This window comes from Vipera berus, assembly GCF_964194415.1.
Source record: "Vipera berus genome assembly, chromosome: 7".
NCBI classification, from domain to species: domain Eukaryota; kingdom Metazoa; phylum Chordata; class Lepidosauria; order Squamata; family Viperidae; genus Vipera; species Vipera berus.
Window position 1 is genome coordinate 4,001,082 of NC_138209.1, and position 15,637 is coordinate 4,016,718.

Here is a 15,637-nt window from a genome sequence, read left to right on the forward strand (position 1 = left end):
TAGATGATAGATAGATAGATAGATAGATAGATAGATAGATAGATAGATGATAGGTAGATAGATAGATAGATAGATAGATAGATAGATGATAGGTAGATAGATGATAGGTAGATAGATAGATAGATAGATAGATAGATAGATAGATAGATAGATAGATAGATAGATAGATAGATAGATATAGATATATAGATATAATTTAATTAGTCCTATTATTTTCCACTCTGCTTTGATTTTTATTACCAGACCATGCAAATCCTTTATATATATATATAAAGGAAGGCCAAACTAATGGCATCCACGCCCAGAGGGATATGTATGTATTTGGACATCAATTAATATGCTTGCATTTATTTCTTCAACAGCAATAACAGAAATAATCAGCATTTATTTCTTCCCTCCCTGCTTGGTAGCCATGGAGACCTGGCCTGGCCATCATCTCCTTAAGTCCAGCCTCTACCACCATTCTTCCTTTTCATTGGGTAGACCGCCTGTCAGTCTCCCCTGCGGAGCAGCGGGTTGGATACGGCGATTCCGTTATTCACCACGCCCCCTTCAGGCCTAAACCTCTGTACTACATCTTTGCGCGCGAGGGCTTTTTTTTTTTTTTTGGCTTTTGTCGCTCAACTAAAAGCAGCCGGGTGCTCATTGGAAGGATTCCTCTTTCATCCCAGCCCCGCACGCTTCGCGAACTCTTATTGGCTCGTTTATCTGTCGCCGCAAAGGCGAACGCTGTCTGATTGGGCCGTTTCGGAAGGCCTCCCCCCCCCGTACTCTTGAGGGAGGAAAGGCAAGGCGAGGAAAAGACTTGGGCGCAGGCGCAGTGCCCGCTTTGGCTGCTGTCGCCGCGGCGTATGGAGCCGCTGCAAAATGGAAGCGGCAAGCGGCCAGCTGACGAGGAGCCGCCGCCGGCCGCGGAGATGGGAAGCGAAGCCGGAGGATCCCCGGAGGAACGGCGGCGGCGGATACCGGCTCCGGGTGGCCGTCGGCGCGGAGGCGGGCCCGGCAGGGCGGAGGCCGCCGCGGGCCGCGAGAGAGAGCGCGTTGGCCCCGCCCCTCGGCCTCGCCTGGATTCCCACCGCAAGAGCCGCCCCCGTGAGTGGCCGCTAGAGGGCGCGGGCGGGACCGCTCGAGTGGGCGGGGCGTGGCGGGAAGGGGCGGAGCCGCCGGGCATTTTTTGAAATCTTCCTTTCCAGCTGCAGTTCAGTGGGGTTCGAGCTGCAAAAATCAGGGGGGGTTCGGTGCGAGATTCGGGGCTCCTTCCTGCAAGGAGCCTATCTAGACCGGGATGCCTTGCGCACAGTCACTCATGCACTCGTGACCTCCCGTTTGGACTACTGCAATGCTCTCTACATGGGGCTGCCCTTGAGGACTACTCGGAGGCTCCAGCTGGTGCAGAATGCAGTGGTGGTGGGAGTCTCCCGATACTCCCATGTAACACCTCTACTCCGTGAGCTGCATTGGCTTCCAGTTGCCCTCCGGGTAAGATTCAAGGTGCTGGTTATGACCTATAACGCCCTACGTACGGTCACTCATGCACTCGTTACCTCTCGGATAGATTACTGCAATGCTCTCTACATGGGGCTGCCCTTGAAGACCACCCGGAGGCTTCAGCTGGTGCAGAATGCAGCCGCGCGGGTAGTGATGGGAGCATCCCGATACTCCCATATTACACCCCTCCTGCGTGAGCTGCATTGGCTACCAGTTGTCTTCCGGGCGAGATTTAAGGTGCTGGTACTTACCTTTAAAGCCCTACATGGCTTAGGCCCGGGATACTTGCAGGACCATCTGCTGCCGGGAACAAATTCCCATCGCCCAGTGCGCTCACACAGAGAGGGTCTCCTCAGGGTGCCGTCGGCCAGACAATGTCGGCTGGCGACCCCCAGGGGGAGGGCCTTGTCTGTGGGAGCACCAGCCCTTTGGAACCAGCTTCCCCTTGAGCTTCGGATGGCCCCGGACCTCTGGTCCTTTCGCCGCGACCTCAAAACTTTTCTCTTCCATCAGGCTGACCTGGATTGATGATGGGTTTTTAAATATGTTTTAATTTTTAACTGTAGTTAATTTATTTTGGGGCTGTTATTTAATTCGTTTTTTAATTTTTGTATTGTTGTTTTTTATTGTTGTAAGCCGCCCTGAGTCCTTTGGGAGATAGGGCGGCATATAAGTCCCAAAAATAAATAAATAAATAAATAAATGGCATGGGTCCGGGTTACTTACGGGAACATCTGCTGCCGGCATCAGCTTCCCTTCGTCCGGTGCGCTCCCACAGAGAGGGCCTCCTTAGGGTGCCGTCGGTGAAAGAGTGTCGACTGGCAGCCCCCAGGGGGAGGGCGTTCTCAGTGGGCGCGCCAGACCTGTGGAACCGTTTACCGGTGGAGCTCCAGACGGCTCCCGACCTTCGCTCCTTCTGACGTGACCTTAAAAACATATTTATTTGAACAAGCCGGCCTGGTCTGATGGGTTTAGGTTTTTTTTTAATGTTTTGTAATTTATTAAATTGGGCTATTGTATTTAATATCTTTTTAATTTTTATATATTGTATTTTATTGTATTGCCCTGTACACCGCCCTGAGTCCTTCGGGAGAAGGGCGGTATAAAAATTAAATTAAAAAAATAAATAAATAAAAAGGTGTCCCGTCCCCCCCAGGCTTCTGCAGCCTCAGGGTCTGGTGGGGTGATAAGGTTCTTCCTCATTTGAACTCACAACAATCCTGCCAGGTAGGCTTGCTGTCTTCTGATCCTGACCCTGATGAGTTAGAGCTCAGAGTAAGAGACCCGCCTTCTGTTTTAGACCTTTGCTGTCTATTAACTCATTAGTGCTTATGCCTTTTCTGCTTTCTGCAAAGTGCTATTTATCCCTAAAGGGAGTATGGTGTTCGGCATGCATGCATGCGTGTGTGTATGTGTGCGTGCGCATGCATGTGTACACATGCAAGATTTCCTGGCCTGGCTGTTGTTAGTTGCAAAGTTGTGACCGACCCATCGCGACCCCATGGACAACGTTCCTCCAGGCAATCTATGGCTGTGAAAGTTGGACCGTAAGAAAGGCTGAGCGCCAAAGAATCGAGGCCTTTGAACTCTGGTGCTGGAGAAGACTCCTGCGAGTCCCTCGAACTGCAAGGCGATCAAACCGGTCAGTCCTAGAGGAGATCAACCCTGACTGCTCTTTAGAAGGCCAGATCCTGAAGCTAAAACTCAAGTACTTTGGCCACCTAATGAGAAGGAAGGACTCACTGGAGAAGAGCCTCATGCTGGGAAAGATCGAGGGCAAGAGAAGAAGGGGACGACAGAGAATGAGGTGGCTGGATGGAGTCACTGAAGCAGAAGGCGTGAGCTTAAATGGACTCCAGAAGATGGTGGAGGACAGGAAGGCCTGGAGGAAGGCTTGGCATGGCTAGCATACTTGTTTTTAGACTTTTTCTTTACAAGGACTAGTAATTTGGAGCATCTGTCCATCCATCATCTGTGTATCTGTCCATCTAGCTATATCTTTCCATCCTTTCTCTCTCTCTCTCTCTCTCTCTCTCTCTCTCTCTCTCTATCTATCTATCTATCTCTATCTCTATCTTTCCATCTAGCCATCCATCCATCTATTCATTCATTGTCCTGTTTGTCTATTTATTTATTTATTTTATTAATGGGACTTATATCCCGCCCTATCTCCCGAGGGACTCAGGGCGGCTAACAACAATAATATATAATAAATACAGAAATTAAGATAAAATTAAAGTTAAAGGCCTCTGTGCAATAAATTAAAATTAAAAATTAAAAATAAATTAAAAATTGTAAACATAATTAAAATCCCTGTCAGTCTAGGTCAGCCAGGTGAAAAAGGAGTGTTTTGAGGCCGCGGCGAAAGGACTGGAGATCTTGGGTTATCCGAAGCTCAGGGGGGAGTTGATTCCACAGGGCTGGTGCTCCCACAGAGAAGGCCCTTCCTCTGGGGGTCGCTAGCTGACATTGTCTAGCCGACGGTACCCTGAGGAGGCCCTCTCTGTGTGAGCGTACTGGGTGATGGGAATTTGTTCCCGGTAGCAGACGGTCCTGCAAGTATCCCGGGCCTAAGCCATGTAGGGCTTTAAAGGTAAGTACCAGCACCTTAAATCTCACCCGGAGATTTAGCTATCTAGCTATATCTGCCCATCTTTTCATCTATCTATATTAGTCTTTCCATCTAGCCGTCCATCATTATCTGTCCTGTCTGTCTATCTGCCTATTTAGCTATATCTTTCTATCTTATCTATATTTGTCTTTTCATCTAGCCATCCATTCATTCATTATCGGTCGTGTCTATCCATCTAGCCATTTCGCTATATCTTTCCATCTTATCATCTGTCTACATTTGTCTTTCCACCTAGCTATCCATTCATCATTGTCTATGTAGCTGTCGTCTTGTCATGTAACTATAATTTTCCATCTATCTATCTATCTGTCTGTCTCAAGAGGGTTGAAGAGATTGGCATCATAAACTGCTCCTTAGTTGCGTGGTTTCATGTATTTATTGTCAGACTGCCCACAACTTGAACTTCTTGATATAAATGATCCTTGGCTCTGTTTGTGGAGAAAGGTATAGTTTTATTAGAGATCAAGGGTATTGCAGCATTGAAGAGCTTAAAATCACGGGCCAAAATCCCTAACTTCTACTCCCCCCCCCTTCCCTCCGCCAGTGTCTTATTGCCCACCCCAGTGTAATCAATCAAGTCCATACAAGATGTTTTCATAAGGGTCAGTCCTAAGCGCAGGTTGAGATGCAAGTTCCCTCCTCCTACCAGCCCGGTGACCTTGAGTCAGCATCTTGGGAACGTACAGAGTCTACTTTCTATTTCCCAAGCATGCCCTCCTTCATTCCCCCTCCCCACAGTTCATGGCAGTCTGTTACCGCATAGCAATGAAGCACAGCAGGCTTAAGGTGGCAGCTGACACGTATATCCCTACTTTAATGCAAAAAGAGGTGATTGACTCTTTAACGTAGCACGAAGCTTAGATGTTGGGTTTTACCACAATTTCCACTATAGAGGTCAATAACCGTTCTGGCTGGGGATTAGCAGAATGGTTCTAAGGCCCAGAAAGACAAAAACGTACAAGTTAGTTTACCAAAAGGCGATGCTGAGCGGTCTACATCTGGAAAGCAGACTACGTCTGTAGTGTTTGCTCTTTGGGAAACTCTGGAGGGGTGGGCAACTGTGGTCCCTTTACGGCTTGTGGACTTCAACTCCCAGAATTCCTGAGCCAGCCCTTAGTTGTAAAAGAGCCATCAACGGTTACTGTATCTCTGGAGGCCTGAGCTACTTAACTAAAGCCAGTATTTTTCCTTTTTCTTCCTTGGTTTAGAGTGTTTGCAGTGAAAGAACAAAACAGTATGCACCAGAGATGAATCCCTTGTGTGTTTAACCACAATTAGTCAAATAAAGCTATTCTATTCTATTCTATTCTATTCTATTCTATTCTATTCTATTCTATTCCATTCCATTCCATTCCATTCCATTCCATTCCATTCCATTCCATTCTTGTTCTGTTCTATTCTATTCCATTCCATTCCATTCCATTCCATTCCATTATTCTTTTTCTATATTCTATTCTATTCTATTCCATTCCATTATTCTATTCTATTCTATTCTATTCTATTCTATTCTATTCTATTCTATTCTATTCTATTCTATTCTATTCTATTCTATTCTATTCTATTCTATTCTATTCTATTCTATTCTATTCTATTCTATTCTATTCTATTCCCATTCCATTCTTATTCTGTTCTGTTCTATTCCATTCCATTCCATTCCATTCCATTATTCTTTTTCTATATTCTATTCTATTCCATTCCATTATTCTATTCTATTCTATTCTATTCTATTCTATTCTATTCTATTCTATTCTATTCTATTCTATTCTATTCTATTCTATTCTATTCTATTCTATTCTATTCCCATTCCCATTCCATTCCCTTATTATTCTATTTCTATATTCCATTCCATTCCATTATTATTCTATTCTATTCTATTCCATTCCATTATTATTCTTTTTTTCTATTCCATTCCATTCCATTCTATCCCTATCCCTACCCCTATCCCTACCCCTACCCTCCATTTTCTTCTGTCTGTGCTTTCTGAAGTGTTGAAATAGCTGCATTAAAGTGTGGGGACGATTTACGGTTGAAATAGGGGGTATATATATTATTGTTCCATTTTTTAGTATAGCAGCAGTAGGACATTCTATGGATTGAGGCCACACGGGATTTTGGCAGCATGTGGTGGGTGCAACATAACACCGCTACCGTGTTAATAAAACGAGCTAGCCTCCTCATTGTTCTCTACTCTCCCAGTGCAGCTTTTCTTCAACTTAACAACCAACCCGGCCAAGACTGAGTGGCTTTACGTACCGACATCTCGTTTAGTCCAAGAGGTTCCATCTTTGATTATAGGAGGAGAGATGTTACCTCCCGTCGATAGAGCACGCAATCTGGGCGTCCTCCTAGATTCACGACTCAGTTTTGAAGATCATATTGGAGTCGTAGCTAGGGGGGCATTTGACCAGATTCGCCTGGTATACCAATTGCGCCCCTTTCTGGACCGAGATGCTCTACGTACAGTCACCCACGCACTCGTTACCTCCCGTATAGACTACTGCAATGCTCTCTACATGGGGCTGCCCTTGAAAACCACCCGGAGGCTTCAGCTGGTGCAGAATGCAGCTGCACGGGTAGTGATGGGAGCTCCCCGATACTCCCATATAACACCTCTGCTCCATGAGCTGCATTGGTTACCGGTTGCCCTCCGGGTGAGATTTAAGGTGCTGGTACTTACCTTTAAAGCCCTACATGGCTTAGGCCCGGGATACTTGCAGGACCATCTGCTGCCGGGAACGAATTCCCATCGCCCAGTACGCTCACACAGAGAAGGCCTCCTCAGGGTACCGTCGGCTAGACAATGTCGGCTGGCGACCCCCAGGGGGAGGGCCTTCTCTGTGGGAGCGCCAGCCCTATGGAACCAACTCCCCCTTGAGCTTCAGATGGCCCCGGATCTCCAGTCCTTTCGCCGTGGCCTCAAAACACTCTTTTTCCACCTGGCTGACCTGGACTGACAGGCATTTTAATTATGTTTACAATTTTTAATTTATTTTTAATTTTTAATTTTAATTTATTGCACAGAGGACTTTAATTTTAATTTTATCTTAATTTCTGTACTTATTATATGTTATTGTTGTTAGCCGCCCTGAGTCATTCGGGAGATAGGGCGGGATATAAGTCCCATTAATAATAATAAATAATAATAATAATAATAATAATAATTTGTTTAGTGATCATTCAACCATACAACGGTGCTGGTGAAAAAACTAACTTACGGCCGCTTTTTAGACTTAAGCCCATTGCAGCATTCCCAACGGTCCTGTGATCCAAATTCGCCCGGCAGCTGACTCCTGTTTGTGACGGTCGCAGTGTCCCGGGGTGTGTGTGTCACGCGATCCCCTTTTTGCGAGGTTCCGACGAGCAAAGCCAACGGGGACGCCCGAGTCTCTTGACGGTTGCGTCAGTAACTAGACAACCGCGGTGGTTCACTTGAAAAGGGTGGCCAAGAAAGGTCGTAAAACGGAACAAACCTCCCTTAACCACCGCCTGGCTCAGCGACAGAAATTTTTGGGGGGTGGGGGGGGCTGGGTTGCGATAAACGCATGGAGGGTTGCCTGTGCCATGTTTTTTTTTTAATCCCTTTGTTTGTTTGTTTTCCCCATGCCTCTCTAGCTTTTCCTTGGTTTGGCCTGGACATCGGCGGGACGTTGGTGAAGCTGGTTTATTTTGAGCCCAAAGACATCACCACGGAGGAGGAGGAGGAGGAGGTGGAGAACCTGAAAAGCATCCGCAAATACCTGACCTCCAACACCGCCTACGGATCCACCGGCATTCGCGACGTCCACTTGGAGCTAAGGGACCTTACGCTGTGTGGACGTAAAGGCAATCTGCACTTTATTCGCTTTCCCACTCATGACATGCCTGTTTTTATTCAGATGGGCAGTGAAAAACATTTCTCGAGCCTCCACACTACTTTATGTGCCACTGGAGGGGGAGCCTATAAATTTGAGCAGGACTTTCGCACAGTATGCAACCTTTTGCCTTCTATCCCCTTCAGCTAGGGCGAACGGGGGACCTTGTTCACGCTTTGGGAAGCATCGGTACCGAACGTGTGTCTTAATACAGGTGGTCCTCGACTCGACGGCCGCAATCTGAGCCCAGAGTTTATGTTGCGAAGCGCGACATTTTTTTTGGGGGGGGAGTGAGTTTTGCCCCATTTTACGACCGGCCTTGGCGCAAAAAAGCGACTTGGGACCCGTTTTTCACCCTTAACGGCCGTCGCCGCATCCCCGGGGACACATGATCAAAATTCAGACGCTCGGCAACTGGTTCCTATTTATGACGGCTGCAGTGTCCCGGGGTCACGTGATTTTTATTTTTTATTTTTTTTTTTTGCAACCTTCCGACATGCAAAAGTCGAGATTCGCTTCACAACCGGGTTACGAACTTTTAAGAGCTGCAGCGATTCGCTTAAGCAGCGGGGCAAGAAAGGTCGTAAAATGGGGCGAAACCCACCAAACAGCGATCCCACCTAGCGGTGTAAATATTGGACTCCGTTGGGGTCGTGAGTCAAGGACGACCTGTAGCCAGAGACTGTTGTGATTCAGGGTCAGCCTGTGGGTTCGGCAGTTGGGTCGGACGATTCAAAGGAGGAGGAGGAGGGGGGTGTTGGAGAGCTTGCTGATGAGGCTCCGCAGAGCCCTCAGCCAGGCCCCTCCCACCTGGTCACGACACAGACCCAGCTGTGTGAGCCTGACAGCATGGATGAAGATGACCCACAGCTGGCCCTGTTCAAGGACGCCCGACGCAGGAGGCAGTCAATCAGGAGTAAACAGAGGAAGGCAATGGGGCACCTCGGAAGGAGGCAGAGAGAAGCCACGCCCTGAACTGTATTTAAGGGGGAATGCGTGGGAGGGCTGGTTTGCTGAAAGCAACCGTTTGAATAGCTCCTGTTTCATGGTTCGTGTCTTGTTTTTGCTCTGTTTGCTTTTGTGTCCATAAATTTGGCAGGCTTAGTTCCAGCCTCTTGCCTTCTTGTAAAGGGGTTGTCCCTGCCTTTTCTGCAGGGCCGGTAGTAGGCTGGTACAGAACAGAGACTTTGGATGAAAAACCGCCCGATTCTGGTGGTCTCGGCGATCCCACTTCCACGAATAGTTTAGCTGCTAAGTCCGTAAAGAGGGAGCAAATATATGTTTCATGGAAGAAGCGTAAATTACCCTTCCGCTGTGGGCCGATGTTAGAGTAAATCCACTTGATTTATTCCCAGGAACTGCTGTCTGAATCGGGAGGTCTGCAACCTCGACAGCTTTCAAGACCGGTGGGCTTCAGCTCCCAGAGTTCCTCAGCAGGCTACGCTATGCTATGCTGGCTGAGGAATTCTGGGAGCTGAAGTCCACACAAGTCTTTAAAAGTTGTGAAGGTTGCAGACCCCTGGCCTGAAGCTCTGAAGATGTTGTTAACACATCTGGAGAAGTCAGCTTTGTTTCTTCGATAGGTCAGTGGTTCAACCTGGTACAAGGCTATTAGCGTATTGTGCTTATGGTACTATTCTGCTTAAGGCGCCAGGCTGGAAAACAGAGAAACTTCCATCTTAGGCGTGAAATCCGGCTGGGTGACTTTGGGCCAGTTTTTCTTCTTCTTCTTCTTCTTCTTCTTCTTCTTCTTCTTCTTCTTCTTCTTCTTCTTCTTCTTCTTCTTCTTCTTCTTCTTCTTCTTCTTCTTCTTCTTCTTCTTCTTCTTCTTCTTTTCTCTCTCTCTCTCTCTCTCTCTCTCTCTCTCTCTCACACACACACACACACACACACACACACACACACACACGGTGTTGGTTGTGGAGAACATAGGAGGAAGAAGGAGTGTCGAATATGTTCTCCGCCTTGCGTTATTTCTGAAAATAATAAAGGCGGAATGTAAATAAATCACATTTTTATCACTGCCTTCCGGCAAACCTCTCCACTGAATTTGAACCAAGCAGCACCAAATCCTTTGAGGGTGGAGTGTATTTGATAGGGAAACTTTTTTTGTTTTTTTTCCCCCAGCTTCCTCTTGGCCATTCTCCCCCCCTCCTTTCTTGTTCTTTTAAATAATGCCTGTTGAGGATTGCACCTGTGATCGCCCGTGATTACTTTGCTGTTGGTCTCGATGTCGGGCATCGACGTTTCCCAACCAAATTAATCTTTTCAGAGGCCACCTTCCTATGAGGGTTTTGAATTTGCCTTCCTTTTGATGCTTTTCCTGCTTTGGCTCCTTTCAGATGGAGAGATTTGCCGCGTGGGTCCTCGCTTTTGATGTGCATCCAGCTGCGTCCTAGTCATTTGGCTAGCTAGTCCTTGGGCCCTTCCAGCTGTTCAGGTTCCCGAGCTTTTCTCCTTGTCGTCCGGAAAGCAGACTAGATGGTTGTGTCAGGCAATGCAGGCGTCGCATTTTTTTTGCCAAAGATGCCACGCAGTCGGAGCACGCTGCACAGCGGTTAAAGGACAGTGCTGTTGAAAAGATTAGACTCTGGAAAGAAGGCAGAGAAGGTGCAATCAAAATGATTAGGGGCTGGGGGCAATAGCATGCCAAGAACGGTTACAGGAATTGGGTAGGTCTAGCCCAGGGGTAGGCAACCTTGGCCCTTTTATGGCTTATGGACTTCGATACCCAGAATTCCTGAGCCAGCATGGCTCAGCTTGGAAACCTCTCCCTTTTCCCTCAGCATGGCTGGCTCAGGAATTCTGGGAGTTGAAGTCCACAAGTCATAAAGCGGCCTAGGCCAGGGGTAGGCAGCCTTGGCCTTTTATGGCTTGTGGACTTCGACTCCCAGAATTCCCGAGCCAGCCAACATGGCTCAGCTTGGAAACCTCTCCCTTTCCCCTCAGTTTGCTCAGGAATTCTGGGAGTTGAAGTCCACGAGTCATAAAGCGGCCTAGGCCAGGGGTAGGCAACCTTGGTTCTTTTATGACTCGTGGACTTCGACTCCCAGAATTCCCGAGCCAGCCATGCTGACTCAGGAATTCTGGGAGTTGAAGTCCACAAGTCGTTTCCAACAGCCGAGGTTGCTTACCCCCTGGTCTAGCCCAGTGAAAAGAAGGACCAGGGCGAGTCATAAGAGGAGTCTTCCAATATGTGAGGGTGGGGGGTGGGGGGGTCAGTCTATTCTCCAAAGCATCTTGAAGGCAAGATAAGACACAACGGATGGAAACTAATCAAGGAGACAAGCAACCTAGAACTAAGGAGAAACTTCCTGACGGTGAGAACAATCAACCCGTGGAACGGCTTGCCTTCCAGAAGTTGTGGGTGCTCCATGACTGGAGGCTTTTAAAAAGTAGACTGGACGGCCATTTGTCTGAAATGGTCTCTAGGGCAAGGGTGTCAAGCTGCCGGCCCGCAGGCCGGACGCATCATGCCGAAACCGTGCCCACCCCATTGCTAGCAATGGGAAAAATAAAAATCGCGACGCGTCGTGACACGTCACGTGAGGTTGCGAGTTTGACACTCCCGGTATAGGGTCTCCTGAGCAAGGGGTTAGGAATAGGAGACCTCCAATTTCCCTTCCGACTCTAGTAGAAAACATTGGTCCACAGACCGGATCGTGATCAGTGGGCCTCCGTAGTTCATACTGACCGAATGAATAGGGATGAATATAAACAGTTTCTGTTGGTAGAGACAGAAGCGGAAAGGCGCAGGCAGTGGTATTTGTAGAATTGGAATCTGTCGGGTAGATCTGTTTATGAGAGAAAGATTCCCCCCTTCCCCCCCCCCCGTGAGCCTTTTCCCCCACCCCTCCAGTGTTTTCTCTCTAGCTCTCTTCAAAGCTTGTCTCTCCGAACAGGTGGGCGACCTTCAGCTACGCAAAATGGACGAACTCGACTGCCTTATAAAGGGCGTTCTCTACATTGATTCGGTGGGCTTCAACGGACACTCGGAGTGCTACTATTGTGAGAACCCCACAGATCCCGAAAAATGCCAGAAGATCCCTTTCAACTTGGAGGACCCCTACCCTCTCCTCCTGGTCAACATCGGCTCCGGGGTCAGCATCCTGGCTGTCTATTCCGAAGACAATTACAAGCGGGTGACGGGAACCAGGTGAGGCTCCACGCCACGGGGTTTGGCTAGTCTGAGGAAAAGGAAGAAGTAGGGGAGACACGATAGCAGCGTTCCAGTATTTGGGGGGCTGCCCCAAAGAAGAGGGGGCACGTTATTCTCCAAAGCACCAGAGGGAAGGACGAGGAACAATGGTTGGAAGCTGATCCAGGAGAGAAGCAACCTGGAATTAAGGAGAAACTTCCTGACAGTGAGGACAATCAACCAGTGGAACAACCTGCCTCCAGAAATCGTGGGCACTCCATCACTGGAGATTTTCAAGAAGAGACTGAACATTCACCTGTCTGAGATGGTATAGGTTCTCCTGCTTGAGCAGGGGGCTGGACTAGAAGACCTCCAAGGTCCCTTCCAGCTCTGTTCTATTCTATAATAATTTTGATCCAATGCTTTTAGCTGGAATCATCTAGTACCGCCCCAGAATGTTTGATGTTGGACTTAACTCCAGTAGCTGAATTGAAGAGCGCTGATTGGGTGTAGATGTAGATGTAGGGTACTAATGGCTTGATAAACTGGCCTACTAGTTAAGGCACCTTGCTAAAAACCAGAAGACAGAGAGTTCTAGGCATGGAAGCCAGCTGGGTAACTTTAGCCTAATCACCAGGAGAGAATCAGTTCTAGGCCCGCCTTAGGCACGAATGGTGGCTGGTTGACTTTGGGCCAATCACCGGGAGACTGTGAGTTCTAGTCCCGCCTCAAGCGTGAAAGATGGCTGGGCAACTTTGGACCAATCACCAGGAGACAGTGAGTTCCAGTCCCATGTTAGGCATGAAAGCTGATTGGGTGATTATTTGGGGGCCAATCACCAGGAGACGGTGAGTTCTAGTCCCGCCTTCGTGTGAAAACTGGCTTGTTACAAAAGGGCCAAGGTTGCCTACCCCTTGCCTAGGTCTAGGCCCCTTCATGACTCGTGGACTTCAACTCCCAGAATTCCTGAGCCAGCCACGCTGAGGGGAAAGGGAAATGTTTCCAAGCTAAGCCATGCTGGCTCAGGAATTCTGGGAGTTGAAGTCCACGAGTCATAAAAGAGCCAAAGTTGCCTACCCCTGAATTAGGGCAATAGACTTCAAGTCCCAGAATCCCTCAGCCAGCACATCTGGACTTCAACTCCCAGAATTTCTCAGCTAACTTGTGTGACTTTCAACTCCCAGAATTCCCCAGCCAACATGTGTGGCTTTTAAGTCCCAGAATTCCCCAGCCAACATGTGTGGCTTTTAAGTCCCAGAATTCCCCAGCCAGCATGCCGGCCAGAGAATTCTGGGAGTTGAAGTCCATCCATTGCAAAGTTGCCAAGCTTGAGAAACACTGTATTAGGAAACCACTTTTGTGAGCCAAAATCTAGAGAAATCTGACACTCAGCAAAAGAGGAACTGTAACCCAGAGAGAAAATCCCACAGCAGAAATGAACGGAAATTTCCAACAGATTTTCACCAGAAGCTGTTTCTTTGGAAAAAGTTCCAAGGGGTTTCTAGCAAATGTCTCCCATCGCTTAGGGCTCCTTTGCATGAAGCCAGAAAGAGGGTGTTAGGAAAACAGGGCCAAGGTTGCCTAGCCCTGGTCTAGGCCGCTTTATGACTCGTGGACTTCAACTCCCAGAATTCCTGAGCCAGCCACGCTGAGAGGAAAGGGAAAGGTTTCCAAGCTGAGCCATGCTGGCTCAGGAATTCTGGGAGTTGAAGTCCCCGAGTCATAAAAGAGCCCAGGTTGCCTACCCCTGCTATAGGTAAATGTGTAGTAGCAGCTACCAGGATATCCAGAATTAGCTAACGAGGACTAAGTGGCCAAGACCAAGTGGCCTGTACTGCAAGGTGGTAAATGTGATTAAAAAAAAACAACCGAATACAGATTCTTCTCCCTCACGTCCCCTTGCTGTGTTCGCCAGCCTTGACCGGTCTGTCTTCTTTGCTAGCCTGGGAGGAGGAACTTTTTTCGGCCTCTGCTGCCTGCTGACCGGCTGCTCCACCTTTGAAGAGGCTCTTGAAATGGCATCCCGTGGAGACAGCACGAAAGTGGACAAGCTCGTGCGGGATATTTACGGAGGGGACTACGAGCGCTTTGGGCTGCCCGGCTGGACCGTAGCATCCAGGTAAGCCCTCCGAAGATGTTTTACTTGAGAGCGTAACACATCCGGGCCATCTTATGGATTGTTAAGTCTACTCTAGACCAGGGGGGTCTTCAAAGCTGGCCCTTTGATGACTTGTGGACTTCAACTCCCAGAATTCCTCAGCCAGACAAGCTGGCTGAGGAATTCTGGGAGTTGAAGTCCACAAGTCATCAAAGGGCCAGCTTTGAAGACCCCTGATAAAGACTTTTATAAGGGGAGTGGACTTCAACTCCCAGAATTCCTCAGCCAGCGTGTCTGGCTGGGGAATTCTGGGAGTTGAAGACCACAAGCCATAAAAGCGTCACGTTTGAAGACCCCCTGGTCTGGAGTCCTCAAAAGTCAGTGTTGTGTTGGTAGCTTAGTCCAAGGCTTTTATTTATTTATTTATTTATTTATTGATGGGATTTATATCCCGCCCTATCTCCCGAAGGACTCAGGGCGGCTAACAACAAAACATATAATAAGTACATAAATCAAGATAAAATGAAATTGAGAACATCAGTGCAATAAAAAATTAGAGAATTTGTTGTTGTTGTTGTTAGCTGCGAAGTCGTGTCCGACCCATCGCAACCCTATGGACAACATTCCTCCAGGCCTTCCTGTCTTCTACCATCTTCTGGAGTCCATTTAAGCTCACGCCTACTGCTTCAGTGACTCCATCCAGCCACCTCATTCTCTGTCGTCCCCTTCTTCTATTGCCCTCGATCTTTCCCAGCATTAGGCTCTTCTCCAGTGAGTCCTTCCTTCTCATTAGGTGGCCAAAGTATTTGAGTTTTAGCTTCAGGATCTGGCCTTCTAAAGAGCAGTCAGGATTGATCTCCTCTAGGACTGACCGGTTTGATCGCCTTGCGGTCCAAGGGACTCGCAGGAGTCTTCTCCAGCACCATAGTTCAAAGGCCTCAATTCTTTGGCGCTCAGCCTTTCTTATGGTCCAACTTTAAATTAATTAAAATGCCTGTCAGTCTAGGTCAGCCTGGTGGAACAGGTGTGTTTTGAGGCCGCGGCGAAAGGACTGGAGATCTTGGGCCATCCGAAGCTCAGGGGGGAGCTGATTCCATAGGGTTGGCGCTCCCACAGAGAAGGCCCTCCCCCTGGGGGTCGCCAGCCGACATTGCCTAGCTGACGGTACCCTGAGGAGGCCTTCTCTGTGTGAGCGTACTGGACGATGGGAATTTGATACTTGCAGATGGTCCTGCAAGTATCCCGGACCTAAGCCATGTAGGGCTTTAAAGGTAAGTACCAGCACCTTAAATCTCACCCGGAGGGCAACTGGTAGCCAATGCAGCTCACGCAGGAGGGGTGTAATATGGGAGTATCGGGGAGCTCCCATCACAACCCGTGCAGCTGCATTCTGCACCAGCTGAAGCCTCCGGGTGGTCTTCAAGGGCAGC

General features: G+C 48.3%; 1 protein-coding gene across 5 annotated transcripts in view; it reads left to right on the plus strand.

The window, feature by feature from the left end:
• The first annotated feature begins 789 nt into the window (after positions 1-789).
• The window catches only part of PANK2 (pantothenate kinase 2), a 291,105-nt gene continuing 276,257 nt past the window's right edge, over positions 790-15,637 (plus strand). For 3 of the 5 annotated variants that reach the window (XR_014027045.1, XR_014027046.1, XM_081332203.1), the window contains exons 1-4: positions 790-1,092; positions 7,733-8,085; positions 11,874-12,127; positions 14,052-14,228. Coding sequence is in view for 1 of the 5 variants with exons in the window: in XM_081332203.1 (XP_081188329.1) it covers positions 852-1,092; positions 7,733-8,085; positions 11,874-12,127; positions 14,052-14,228 (1,025 nt within the window). In the remaining 4 variants the exon portion in view is untranslated. Of the gene's footprint in view, positions 1,093-7,732; positions 8,086-8,144; positions 9,020-11,873; positions 12,128-14,051; positions 14,229-15,637 lie in introns of those variants that run through there. The other 2 variants (XR_014027047.1, XR_014027048.1) reach the window with 2 other exon arrangements.